This window comes from Salvelinus sp. IW2-2015, linkage group LG18 (genome assembly GCF_002910315.2).
Source record: "Salvelinus sp. IW2-2015 linkage group LG18, ASM291031v2, whole genome shotgun sequence".
Lineage (NCBI taxonomy): Eukaryota > Metazoa > Chordata > Actinopteri > Salmoniformes > Salmonidae > Salvelinus > Salvelinus sp. IW2-2015.
In genome coordinates, this window is record NC_036858.1 from 23,901,439 (window position 1) to 23,915,396 (window position 13,958).

Below are 13,958 nucleotides of genomic sequence, written 5' to 3' on the forward strand. Positions count from 1 at the left end.
AACAAACTTGAATACGGCAACTCAGGACGAATCAAAACATTTGTTTACCATCAATATATTTTGTGTGTAAAGGCTCTCCAACCCTGTTATTTGATTCATACATAACCATAAAATAATCTACATGATCTGAGTATTTTAAAATCTACCAGTTGGTGCTGAAACGGAGACGAATATGCATATAAACTCAGCAAAAAAATAACGTCTCTCACTGTCAACTGCGTTATTTTTCGGCACTAACATGTGTATATTTTGTATGAACATACAAAGATTCAACAACTGACACATAAACTGAACAAGTTCCACAGACATGTGACTAACGAAATTGAATAATGTTGTCCTGAACAAAGGGGGGGTCAAAATCAAAAGTAACAGTCAGTATCTGGTGTGGCCACCAGCGGCATTAAGTACTTGCAGTGCATCTCCTCCTATGGACTGCACCCAGATTTGGCCAGTTCTTGCTGTGATGAATGTACTCCGTCACTTCCCACCATAGGCACCTGCAAGTTCCCGGACATTTCTGGGGGGAATGGCCTAGCCTCACCTCCGATCCAACAGGTCCAGACGTCTCAATGGGTTGAGATCCGGGCTCTTTGCTGACCTGGCAGAAACTGACATTCCTGTCTTGCAGGAAATCCCGCACAGAACGAGCAGTATGCTGGTGGCATTGTCATGCTGGAGGGTCATGTCAAGATGAGCCTGCAGGAAGGGTACCACATGAGGGAGGAGGATGTCTTCCTGTTAACGCACGCGTTGAGATTGCTGCATATGGACAACAAGTCAGTTTCGTTATGAAGCTGTGACACACCGCCCCAGACCATGACGGACCCTCCACCTCCAAATCGATCCCGCTCCAGAGTACAGGCCTCGGTGTAATGCTCATTCCTTCGATGATAAACGTGAATCCGACCATCACTCCTGGTGAGACAAAACCGCAACTCGTCAGTGAAGAGCACTTTTTGCCAGTCCTGTCTGGTCCAGCGACGGTGGGTTTGTGCCTATAGGCAACGTTGTTGCTGGTGGTGTCTGGTGAGGACCTGCCTTACAACAGGCCTACAAGCCCTCAGTCCAGCCTCTCTCAGCCTATTGTGGACAGTCTGAGCACTGWTGGAMGGATTGTGGGTTCTTGGTGTAACTTGGGRAGCTGTTGTTGCCATCCTGTACCTGTCCCGCAGTTGTGATGTTCGGATGTACCGATCCTGTGCAGGTGTTGTTACACGTGGTCTGCCACTGCGAGGATGATCGGCTATCCMTCCTGTCTCCCTGTAACGCTYTCTTAGACGTCTCACAGTACGGACATTGCAATTTATTGCCCTGGACACATCTGCAGTCCTCATGCCTCCTTGCAGCATGCCTAAGGCACATTCACGCAGATGAGCAGGGACCCTGGGCATCTTTCTTAGTTTTTTTTCAGAGTCAGTAGAAAGGTCTCTTTAGTGTCCTAAGTTTTCATAACTATGACCTTAATTGCCTACCGTCTGTAAGTTGTTAGTGTCTTAACGGCCGTTCCACAGGTGCATGTTCATTAATTGTTTATGGTTCATTGAACAAGCATGGGAAACTGTCTAAACCCTTTACAATGAAGATCTCTGAAGTTATTTGGATTTTTACAAATTATCTTAGAAAGACAGGGTCCTGAAAAAGGGACTTTCTTTTTTTGCTGAGTTTATTTAGATGGCTTTCTTTCATCGACCCCTATATTCTGAACCCATTCTCTCAATGTATTCTACTGAGTCTGACAAAATTCTAATTAAAGGTACACTGTATTTAAAGGGATGGCTAAAGATAAATGTCCTGAAAACCCATGATAAAAATTCCATGATAATATCTGTTTGCCAGCAAGTGGGAGGGATTTCAGCAGTATAATTAAATGTATGCAATGCGCGCAAGGTAGTGACACCTGAAGTCCGCATTATGCGCCTGCATTAAGTCTGATTACCAACTACTGGGAAGTGAGTAGGGAAGGCGTACATTTCCTGAGTCTGAATTGGACCCTTATTGCACATAGGTCGCCAATGGCTGCCGCCTTGTCTCCGTAGAAGTTGGCCAAGGCTAATATTGTAGCCCCCTCTATGGGATAGCCAACACTTTGTCTGGGTATGGTGGTCAGGGTTTAAGATAATCTCTAAACCAGAAAGTCCTATTTTGCAATCATCCCTGGGGTGCAGTTTAATAAAACAATATATGAATACCTCACCAAAATAATAAATGTGATATCAATAAATTCACAGAATGTCCAGAATAATATAATAAAATAATGTACAGTTCTAGAATTGTTATTCGAAAGGTACATTGGTCTCGTTTGCCACTCATGGAGCTCCATGCAGAGGCTGTGGGAAGAGACTAAAGGTACAGTAACTGCGTAGTATATACGTTGCAAGGAAATGTCTGTATACTTTATCCGTGTGTGGTCTTAAAGTAACAACTTCTTTCAATCTCAGTCACTAATTTAGTGAAAAAAATTTCATTGCATTAGGGAAAGCTTTGAACTTCTGTGTATAGGGAGCACTCTAAACTCTCTCCAGTCTCAATATGCAACCTCCTCCTTGGAGTGTGTTCACCCCACCCTGGCCTCTCCAGGACTGTGTATAGCCAGCCCACAGGACAATGGAGAGCGGCTGAGCCTTGGTGCTGATAACAGTGAGCTAAAGCCAGTGTATATCCGGCCAACACCAACCACCTTTCTCTCTTTCTCTACACCCCATAATGAAGGGTGTACGGCTCTGTGGTTAAACTCTGCCACTTTTTCTCTCCTCCAATCCTATAGGGCTCTTCTTGGCCTTTCAGTGTTTCCCTCTATTCGGTGGAAAAAGCGAAATGTTTTCCCCACTTTTCCCTCCAAGCCCTCTCAGGTTCCAGGGGCATGAGAGAACACGTTGAGTGGAAGAAGGAGCCATCGAATCACAGGGGTGAGGGTGCAGTGRACTCTGAGATTCTCAGAGCAAGACAAGTCAACACGTGGTTACTAAGGGTGAGGGAATTAAGATTTACTCTGAAGAATGTAATTGTAAATGTCTACTCTTAACAATCGCTGACCTTCCAACTTGACTTGACTTAGGGCTTGATTCAATCCATATCGCGGAAGATCCGCGATATCGTTAGGGGAGGATTTGGCCGGGGTAGGTTGTCATTGTAATATAAGAATTTGTTCTAAACTGACTTGCCTAGTTAAATAAAAATATGAATAAAATAGTGCGATTGAAATTTAAATGTAATTTCCAATTGAGGCGACATACGCAGTATGTACCGTGAATGAAGTCTCTGTGAACGCAGGAACATTGCATTTATAAATTTCAATCATGCCAAACCACAGATCTTCCGCGATACAGATTGAATCGAGCCCTTATTCTTTTTAGCTCCTAGAGCAGCAAAGGGCCTCAACAGTGCACCTCCACCGAACCCTGTTCTGGGCAATTTTCCTAACTTCATTCCAGGCCCTACAACTAGACACATCATTCCCCCACCCCTCCTATTGACTGGCAGGAAAAATTATCATGCATTTTAATTAAAGATGAATTAATTTGGTGATACTTTAACCAACTCAGTTTTTCTATGCCATTGTCTTGCTGTATGTTGCTATTAATGTTATTTCTTTGCTTATAAGAATACAGTGCCATTAACTATATGAACACAGCCATTATCAATTAAGTTGATAATAAATATAGCCATTCTCAGACCTCTTTTCTCTCTCAAGGACATGACAAGATAGCAGAAACGAGTAACGTTTGACTGAATAGTGTGATTACACAAAATAGAAATCAACACAAACACTTGTTTTTCCATCTTTAATTTTGCAAATGTGTCAAGAACACTAGCAAAGAACATCTTAAACTTGGTCCAGTAGAAAAAAAAATACTTGAATGATTTAATACTTTTGTTTTTCAGCTTTGAACCCTCTGGTGTGAATTTGGAGTCTCACAGATTGCTAGTGGGTAGTTCCAAAATCATTTTTCTTTTCAATCATATATAAATATCCAGAAATCATATAATTTCAAATGCAAACCTAAGATAGAGTAAAATGACTGGATAGAAACTGCATTATCTACATAAGAAAGGGATTAGCAGACAATAAAATGTACAGTACTTTCAAACACCCACTACTAAAAATAGCTTTTGTTTCTGTTACCTCTGAAAGAGAATTTTAAATTACGATAATAACCATAATGGATTATTTATTATTTAATATCAGCATCATTAAGAGCATTATATCTTTCTTACTATTTCTATTTTATATAAAAAAAAAAAAAATTGTTTTCATAAAAAAAAAAAAATCAATAAATTAACAAGCTACCTCTTTCCCTGAAAGCCAATACTCCACTATGTCATTGAATGAGAGTGAGTGTGTGTGTTTTGTGTGTCTGCGTATATGTGTGTGCATGCCTATATTTGTGTGTGTTGTGTTAAAAGAACACTAGTGAACAGAAACATAACCTGGGTGATGACACACCAGTCTCAAACCCAATGAGGGAGGAGGGGAGAGGAGAGGGGGAATAATTCTGGAGTCCATACAAAAAATAATTCACTGTAAATATATAATATATATTTATACATATTTGAATATATTTACAAATATACCCAGCCCTATATACTGTGTATTATTTTTCTCCATAATAATAATAAGTGTGTGGGCTTATCAAGAGAAGGTATAAAGAAACAAGACAATATTACAAAATATAAAGAAGAGCCAGTGTCTGTCTGTATGCGCTCTTCTCCTATTCATCTGTTTTTTTCCGTTGATTCTTTCTTTCAGTCCTTTCAGTTTCCTATTTTGTCGTCCTCTTTATGAGTCCCTTGTTTTTTTCCGTTGATTACGGTCCATATTTTCCCTCTGGGAACAAGCAAAAGTCTTGGAATGCCAGCCAACGGAATGGAATCATGAAACGCAAAAATAGTAAATTCCAAACTCTTGTGGAAAACAACCGGAACAAATAAAACGGCAAGAGAGGAGAGGAGGTGGACCCTTGGGAACAGATATTKATTCAGTCAGACAAGAGGAACACTGATGAAGGGTCCCGGTCCTCTCCTTAAGACCTTGAACATGTGTATGAGTGTGTGTGCAAACGTCTGTGTGTGTGTGTGTGTGTTCAGTTCTAAAAGCAGCACTGCCACCAGCCCAGTCCCATCTGGGTCCGTTAGTCCATTTGGAGCCAGAGGGGGTTGGGGGCCAGGAGGTTTGTGGGGTTGGTGGTGGGGGTATATCTAATTTTCTCTCTATGGAAGTGTCACTTTGTGTGGGGGGGGGGGGTGGTTGGGTTGGTGTTGGTGGGGGGGGATTGAGGAGGGGAGGGCTCATGTTTTGATGCCTCCATTGATGTGCTGGTACTTGGGGAGGCAGGGCTGGTCTGGCAGGGGGTCATGGGAGAACACGGAGTCGTCACCGGAGGAACAGGAGCTGTGTGTGTCCTGGAAGCTGGGAGAATACTGCTCTGCTGGGGCACACAGGTCCAGATACTCCTATACACAGACAGGGTGAGAAGGTAGAACTATTACACTCACAGGTTTAGAGGAGAGTGAGCGAGGAGAGACAAATGGAAAATACTGAAATAGAGACAAGCATGAAGACAGTTTCAGGAGGACAGTGACGGACATGTGGAGAGGATCTTGTGGAGAGTATCATTTTCCTTATTTTATTTATGCAAAATATAAACTATTCCCAAATCACGCTGGACGGATTCATGAATAATGTTGGCYACAGGAGAGCAAACGATTTGATACCGGAGCCGTATAAAAATATGTGGATGAATAATACTTCATAAATGGGACGTGGGCTAGAGAGAGGGGACCTTTCCAGCACAGTTCACATAGAGCAATGCTGACCTGGTTGCTGTTAGTCTCAGTATAAAATGGTTCAATGTGTCTGGGCGGGCGAGGGAGAACACCCAGACAGAGAGAGCGAGTGAACGAGAGAACAAGAAAGAAAGAGAGGGGGAAGACCAGAGAGAGAAAAGAGAGACCAGTGAGAAAGGGGGGGAGAGAGGTAGAGAAAGGGTGTGGAGCCTACTAGACTACTAAGTATTTTTTAAACCTCCTGCTTTGAGCTGGATGTGCCAATCTGTAGTTCATACACCCATAATCTATGATCAGAATTGCTGTTTTACCTCAATTAGCCACAACATTTGAAAGCAAGGGTTTTTCTGGAAGCTGTGCTGTGCCATTTTCCCCCATGTGTGCCAGCCCCCTTGCAATTCGAGTTCTAGCCAATGAGCTTCAGCCCCTCGCCATTTGAGTGACAGCTAGCAAGATACACACACAGCAGAGTGAGAAGAGAGAGCAATGATATGGTGCATATATCTGCACATATGTGACATAGTAACCATTTTTGGGGGATCATTTTTGGCACTTAGTTTAATTTCAAAACAATTGGCTAAAAAGTATACAAAAGTACTGGAGAATCTCTAATGTTAGGGCTTAAAAAAAAAACTTGAACCAGCATTTTGCAGTTGTTTATGCTCTTTTCATCTTCAGCCCTGCACCCTCCTCTCTCCTTTTTTCTCTTGTCTTTTGTGGCAGTTATTGGAATAGTTGTGAGGTTAAGAAATAGTTGAGAGTGAGTGGGGAGGAAGAAGAGAAGCGTTGTTGGGTTTTGAGCATTCTTATAAAAACAAGTGCTGGCTTCCATTTCTCAGCTCAACACAAGGCGTCTCACATTACTAAAGAGCGGTTWAAAAAAAAGAAGAAAAAAGAAAGGCGCTTTATTACATTTCAAAAGTTCAAACTCTGAAACACTGAAGTTGGAGCTTTTGGCATAATCTATGGCGGCCCAGTCTGAAGCCAGACGAGCCCTGACATATTTCCATCCACAGCCCCTCTTCAGGCCCGCACATGGATATCACACACAACAGGAGGGGAATGGAAAGAAACACAAGCCATTATTCTGAGGCGAGGAATAGCTCAGAGTATCTTTTGATGATTGGGCAACATCAGTGGGCCATGGCCACAGCTCTGGGGCCTGGTTTGAATCAAGCAGCCATTTTCTGGTCATTGTTAAGGTCATGTGTCAGCCAACGCAGGATCCTTCTAATGCTTTTCAACATGGTTGGTTAAAAAAAAGTGCTGATCAACTTTGCTTGCTCTGGCAATTGGTGTCCGTGAGCCTGTATCGTGTTCACCTTTTTCCAAGCTTTTAGGAGAGAAGCCTGACATGCTTTTACATCATACTTCTCATTGACCAAGCACTTCCAAGAATACAAGGTCAGCAGGGTTGGGGTCAACTCCTTTTCAATTCAGTCAATTCAGGAAGTAAACTGAAATTCCAATTCCATGTTTACTCAATGCTTTTCAACAGAAAAAATCGTTTACTTCCTGAATTGAAAGGGAATTGACCCCAACTCTGGAGGTAAGTGAATTGCTCTGGCTCCAGATTCTAGATATGAAAAGGTGAAGCGGAATGACTCTGGTTTGTGCCCTCACCTCATTGGTGACCAGGGTCAGGATACGGTCTAGATCCTCCACCAACTGCTTGAAGGTGGGCCGATGGGAGGAAATGGCATGCCAACAGTCTTTCATCATCATGTACCTGAGAGAGAGAGAGAGAGAGAGAGAGAGAGAGAGAGAGAGGAGAGAGAGACAGAGAGAGAAACAAGGAGTTTGAATGGTTAGTAAAAGTACTTCATTGTTTTTCTTTCCAAAACACATGCCATGCCACCCATTCAACAGACTGATGCACATTTCTAAAATCATTGTCCAATTGCCTGTCAAAAGTGGGTGAGATGATAAAGACTCATTTCTCTGAACCTAGGTGTCAAGGTATGAACCAGCCAATCCAAACACAGAGCTATGCTGGTTCTATTTCTCTGCACTCTCTAACGTTTAAGACAAATGCACGCCAATACCAATACTATCCTAGGTCTGTCTGACTCCACTGTAGATTTCACTGTTTCCAGTACAGTGTGAGAACATTAGGCCCGACAATACCGGTGCAGGCAGTGACATTATGTGCTGTGTAACTGGAAAGGGCCCAATGTGAATGACACCATTGATACAGGCCCAGGCCAGCTGTGTAGAATCATGGATCTGATGGAGATGGTGGGGACCCCCAGTTAGGCGTTTGTGTGTTGTGTGCTTGGTGTGTGTGTGTGTGTCTGCCTGCCTGCATATGTGTGTGTGTGTGGTGTGTGTGTTATGTGTGTTGTGTGTGTGTGTCTGCCTGCCTGCCTGCATATGTGTGTGTGTGTGTGTGTATGAGATAAAGTGATAAAAATTGTATTATACAGCTCATTGGTGCAGTTGCCAGGCTTGTCCATACGATGGCCCTCTTTCAACAGCTTGAACAGCTCCTCGACGGGATACCAGGGTACGGAGAACCCCCCAGGGTGAAGATCTCCCACATCAGCACCAATGACCAGCTGGGAAGAAAAACCAAACACACATATTCAAAAATTAATGCTTTCATTACTATTATCATGTTATGCATCCATTGATACATACATAACAATTGATGGCAATGCAGTATTAGACTTTTCTTTTTTTTTTTTTTTTTTTTTTACCACGATTTCAAATGCTACTGCCTCAGAGAAACAAAGGGTGAAGTGAACTGTTTAAAGAACCCACAGCTATATTCATTCCACTGATTCCATAATTAATGAATCAATTGATTCCGCTAACCATTCTCTATAAATGTTCACACTAACATTAATTTAAGGCTCAAAGTGGCGCAGCGGTCTAAGGCACTGCATCTCAGTGCTAGAGGCGTCACTACAGATCCTGGTTTGATTCCAGGCTGTATCACAACCGGCCATGTTTGGGAGTCCCATAGGGCGGTGCACAATTGGCCCAGTGTTGTCCGGATTTGGCCGTGGTAGGCTGTCATTGTAAATAAGAATTTGTTTTTTAAGTGACTTGCTTAGTTAAATAAAGGTTGAATAAAAAATAAATAATCAATGACTCTTCATGGCTGTGTGTGTGTTGGGAGCAACAAAGAGTGTATTATAGCACCCGCAGGGAATGGAGGCACGCACGCCACACACACACACACACACACACACACACACACACACACACACACACACACACACACACACACACACACACACACCACACACACACACACACACACACACACACACACACACACACACACACACACACAGAGAGCAGCACGCCTACCATAGTGACCCAAAGAGGCCACAACACGACAAAGACACCGTGATATTTTATTTGCTCCTGTGGTTACCTCTCCATCGATCTATTGACATAACTGGCCCTGCGTTTGTTCTCTCTTTCTATCTGTCCCTCTGCATCTCTCTGTTTGTTAACACATCCCTTTGCTCCATTCAATGGCACTTCGTATCCATCGCTCACCTATTGTCATTCCACTGGCCCATGTAGATACAGTTGAAGTCGGAAGTTTACATACACCTTAGCCAAATACATTTAAACTCAAGTTTTTCACCATTCCTGACATTTAATCCTTGTAAAAATTCCCTGTTTTAGGTCAGTTAGGATCACCACTTTATTTTAAGAATGTGAAATATCAGAATAATAGTAGAGAGAATGATTTATTTCAGCTTTTATTTCTTTCATCACATTCCCAGTGGGTCAGAAGTTTACATACACTCAATTGGTATTTGGTAGCATTGCCTTTAAATTGTTTAACTTGATGACAAACGTTTTGGGTAGCCTTCCACAAGCTTCCCACAATAGGTTGGGTGAATGTTGGCCCATTCCTCCTGACAGAGCTGGTGTAACTGAGTCAGGTTTGAGTCACTTTTTCAGTTCTGCCCACAAATTTTCTATACGATTGAGGTCAGGGCTTGTGATGGCCAATCCCATACCTTGATGACCTTAAGCCATTTTGCCACAACTTTGAAAGTATGCTTGGGGTCATTGTCCATTTGGAAGACCCATTTGTGACCAAGCTTTAACTTCCTGACTGYTGTCTTGAGATGTTGCTTCAATATATCCACATCATTTTCCTCCCTCATGATGCCATCTATTTTGTGAAATGCACCAGCCCCTCCTGCAGCAAAGCACCACCACAACATGATGTTGCCACCCTCATGCGTCACGGTTGGGATGGTGTTCTTCGGCTCGCAATCCTGCCCCGTTATCCTCCAAACATAACGATGGTCATTATGGCCAAACAGTTCTATTTTTGTTTCATCAGACCAGAGTACATTTCTCCAAAAAGTACGATCTTTGTCCCCATGTGCAGTTGCAAACCGTAGTCTAGGTTTTTTATGGCGGTTTTGGAGCAGTGGCTTCTTCATTGCTTGCAGCCTTTCAGGTTATGTCTATAGGATAAGTTTTACTGTGGATATAGATACTTTTGTACCCGTTTTCTTCAGCATCTTCACAAGGTCCTTTGCTGTTGTTCTGGGATTGATTTGCACTTTTCACACCAAAGTACGTTCATCTCTAGGAGACAGAACGCGTCTCCTTCCTGAGCGGTATGACGGCTGCGTGGTCACATGGTGTTTATACTTATGTACTATTGTTTGTACAGATGAATGTGGTACCTTTAGGCATTTGGAAATTGTTCCCAAGGATGAACCAGACTTGTGGAGGTCTACAATTCTTTTTCTGAGGTCTTGGCAGATTTCTTTAGATTTTCCCATGATGTCAAGCAAAGAGGCACTGAGTTTGAAGGTAGGCCTTGAAATACATCCACAGGTACACCTTCAATTGACTCAAATGATGTCAATTAGCCTATCAGGAGCTTCTAAAGCCATGACATAATTTTCTGAAAATTTCAAAGCTGTTTAAAGGCACAGTCAACTTAGGGTATGTAAACTTCTGACCCACTGGAATTATGATACAGTGAATTATAAGTGAAATAATCTGTCTGTAAACAATTGTTGGAAAAACGACTTATGTAATGCACAAAGTAGATTGTGAAAAGTAGATTGCCAAAACTATAATCAAATCCAATTTTATTGGTCACATACACATGGTTAGCAGATGTTAATGGGAGCGTAGCGAAATGCTTGTGCTTCTACTTTTGACCATGCAGTAATATCTAACAAGTAATCTAACAATTCTGACAACTACCTTTTACACACAAGTGTAAAGGAATGAGTAAGAATATGTACATATAAATATATGGATGAGCGATGGCCGAACAGCATAGGCAAGATGCAGTAGATGGTATAGAGTACAGTAGAGATTTGAGTCAGTATGTTGGCTGCAGCCACTCAGTGTTAGTGATGGCTGTTTAACAATCTGATGGCCTTGAAATAGAAGCTGTGATGAACCTGTACTGATCTCTCCTTCTGGATGATAGCGGGGTGAACAGGCAGTGGCTCGGGTGGTTGTTGTCCTTGATGATCTTTTGGCCTTCCTGTGACATCGGGTAGTGTAGGTGTCCTGGAAGGCAGGTAGTTTGCTCCCGGTGATGCGTTGTGCAGACCTCACTACCCTCTGGAGAGCCTTACGGTTGTGGGCAGAGCAGTTGCCGTACAGGATGCTCTCGATTGTGCACCTGTAAAAGTGAGTGTGAGTGTTTTTTGTTGCGCCTGCTTCACCACGCTGTCTGTGTGGGTGGACCATTTCAGTTTGTCCGCGATGTGTACGCCGAGGAACTTAAAACTTTCCACCTTCTCCACTACTGTCCCGTCGATGTGGATAGGGGGGTGCTCCCTCTGCTGTTTCCTGAAGTCCACGATCATCTCCTTTGTTTTGTTGACGTTGAGTGTGAGGTTATTTTCCTGACACCACACTCCGAGGGCCCTCACCTCCTACCTGTAGGCCGTCTCGTCGTTGTTGGTAATCAAGGCTACCACTGTAGTGTCGTCTGCAAACTTGATGATTGAGTTGGAGGCGTGCAAGGCCACGCAGTCATGGGTGAACAGGGAGGACAGGGAAGGGCTGAGAACGCACCCTTGTGGGGCCCCAGTGTTGATGATCAGCGGGGTGGAGATGTTGTTTCCTACCCTCACCACCTGGGGGCGTCCCGTCAGAAAGTCCAGGACCAGTTGCACAGGGAGGGGTCGAGACCCAGGAGCTCGAGCTTAATGACGAGTTTGGAGGGTACAATGGTGTTAAATGCTGAGCTGTAGTCAATGAACAGCATTCTTACATAGGTATTTCTCTTTTCCAGATGGGTTAGGGCAGTGTGCAGTGTGATTGCGATTGCGTCGTCTGTGGACCTATTGAGGCGGTAAGCAAATTGGAGTYGGTCTAGGGTGTCAGGTAGGGTGGAGGTGATATGATCCTTGACTAATCTCTCAAAGCACTTCATGATGACGGAAGTGAGTGCTACGGGGCGGGGCGATAGTAGTTTAGCTCAGTTACCGTAGCTTTCTTGGGAACAGGAACAATGGTGGCCCTCTTGAAGCATGTGGGAACAGCAGACTGGGATAGGGATCGATTGAATATGTCCGTAAGCACACCAGCCAGCTGGTCTGCGCATGCTCTGAGGATGCGGCTAGGGATGCCGTCTGGGCCGGCAGCCCTGCGAGGGTTAACACGTTTAAATGTTCTCATGTTGGCTGCAATGAAGGAGAGGCCGCAGGTTTTGGTAGCGGGCCGTGTCGGTGGCACTGTATTGTCCTCAAAGCGAGCAAAGAAGTTGTTTAGTTTGTCTAGGAGCAAGACATCGGGGTCCGCGACGAGGCTGGTTTTCTTTTTGTAGTCCGTGATTGACTGTAGACCCTGCCACATACCTCTCGTGTCTGAGCCATTGAATTGTGACTCTACTTTGTCTCTATACTGACGCTTAGCTTGTTTGATTGCCTTGCGGAGGGAATAGCTACACTGTTTGTCTTCGGTCATGTTTCGGTCGCCTTGCCCTGATTAAAAGCAGGGGTTCGCACTTTCAGTTTTGCGCGAATGCTGCCATCAATCCACGGTTTCTGGTTGGGGAAGGTTTTAATTTCTTATGGGAAGGTGGGATGGTAGTGTCCCACCTGGCCAACATCCGGTGAAATTGCAGTGCGCGAAATTCAAAAATACTAAATTCAAATATTTACCATTCTTGAAAATATGTGTTATACATCAAAATAAAGCTTAACTTCTTGTTAATCCAGCCGCTGTGTCAGATTTCAAAAAGGCTTTACTGCAAAAGCACACCATGCGATTATCTGAGGACAGCGCCCCGCATACAAACACATGAAAATAAAAAAGAACAAGGCAGTTCAAAAAGAACAAGGCAGGTGCGACACAAAAGTCAGAAATAGCGATATAATTAATGCCTTACCTTTTAAGATCTTCTGTTGGCACTCCAAAATGTTCACAAATGGCCCTTTTGTTCGATAATGTCCTTCTTTATGTCCCAAAAATGTCCATTTATTTGGCGCGTTTGATTCAGAAACACACCGGTTTCAACTCGCCCAACATGCCTACAAAGTATCTAATAAGTTACCTGTAAACTTGGTCCAAACATTTCAAACAACATTCCTAATCCAACCTCAGGTAAACTGAAACGTAAATAATCAATAAAATTTAAAACGGAATAAACTGTTTCTAATACCAGATAAAAACAACGTGGAGCGCGCCCCTGTTTACGCGCACCAGTACAGTAGAGTCCACCTGGAGTGACACTTACAATGAATAGGACTACTTCTTCATTTCTCAAAAGAAAAACATCGAACAATTTCTAAAGACTGTTGACATCTAGTGGAAGCCATAGGAACTGCAACCAGGTTCCTAAAAATAAGAGTATCCCATAGAACCCCATTGGAAAATCCTATGATTTTCGCCTGCCGAATCAGTTCTGTTATACTCACAGACATTATTTTAACAGTTTTAAAAACTTTAGAGTGTTTTCTATCCAGATCTACCATTATATGCATATCCTAGCTTCTGGGCCTGAGTAACAGGCAGTTTACTTTGGGCATGCTTTTCATCCGGATGTCAAAATACTGCCCCCTACCCAAGAGAGGTTAAGAGTCGCTGTGGGTACAACATCACCGATGCATTTGCTAATAAACTCGTTCACCGAATCAGCGTATACACTAATGTTGTTGTTCGACGCTATCCGGAACATATCCTAGTCCACGTGATCGAAGCAATCTTGAAGCGTG

The 13,958-nt window shown here is 43.2% G+C and overlaps 1 protein-coding gene across 1 annotated transcript in view; it reads right to left on the minus strand.

Moving 5' to 3' along the window:
- Positions 1-3,767: 3,767 nt before the first annotated feature.
- The window catches only part of LOC111978528 (fibroblast growth factor receptor 2-like), a 113,953-nt gene continuing 103,762 nt past the window's right edge, over positions 3,768-13,958 (minus strand). The window contains 4 exon segments of the mRNA XM_024008638.2: positions 3,768-5,451; positions 7,408-7,513; positions 8,209-8,284; positions 8,287-8,342. Of these exon segments, the coding sequence (XP_023864406.1) occupies positions 5,287-5,451; positions 7,408-7,513; positions 8,209-8,284; positions 8,287-8,342 (403 nt within the window). The 3' untranslated portion in view covers positions 3,768-5,286.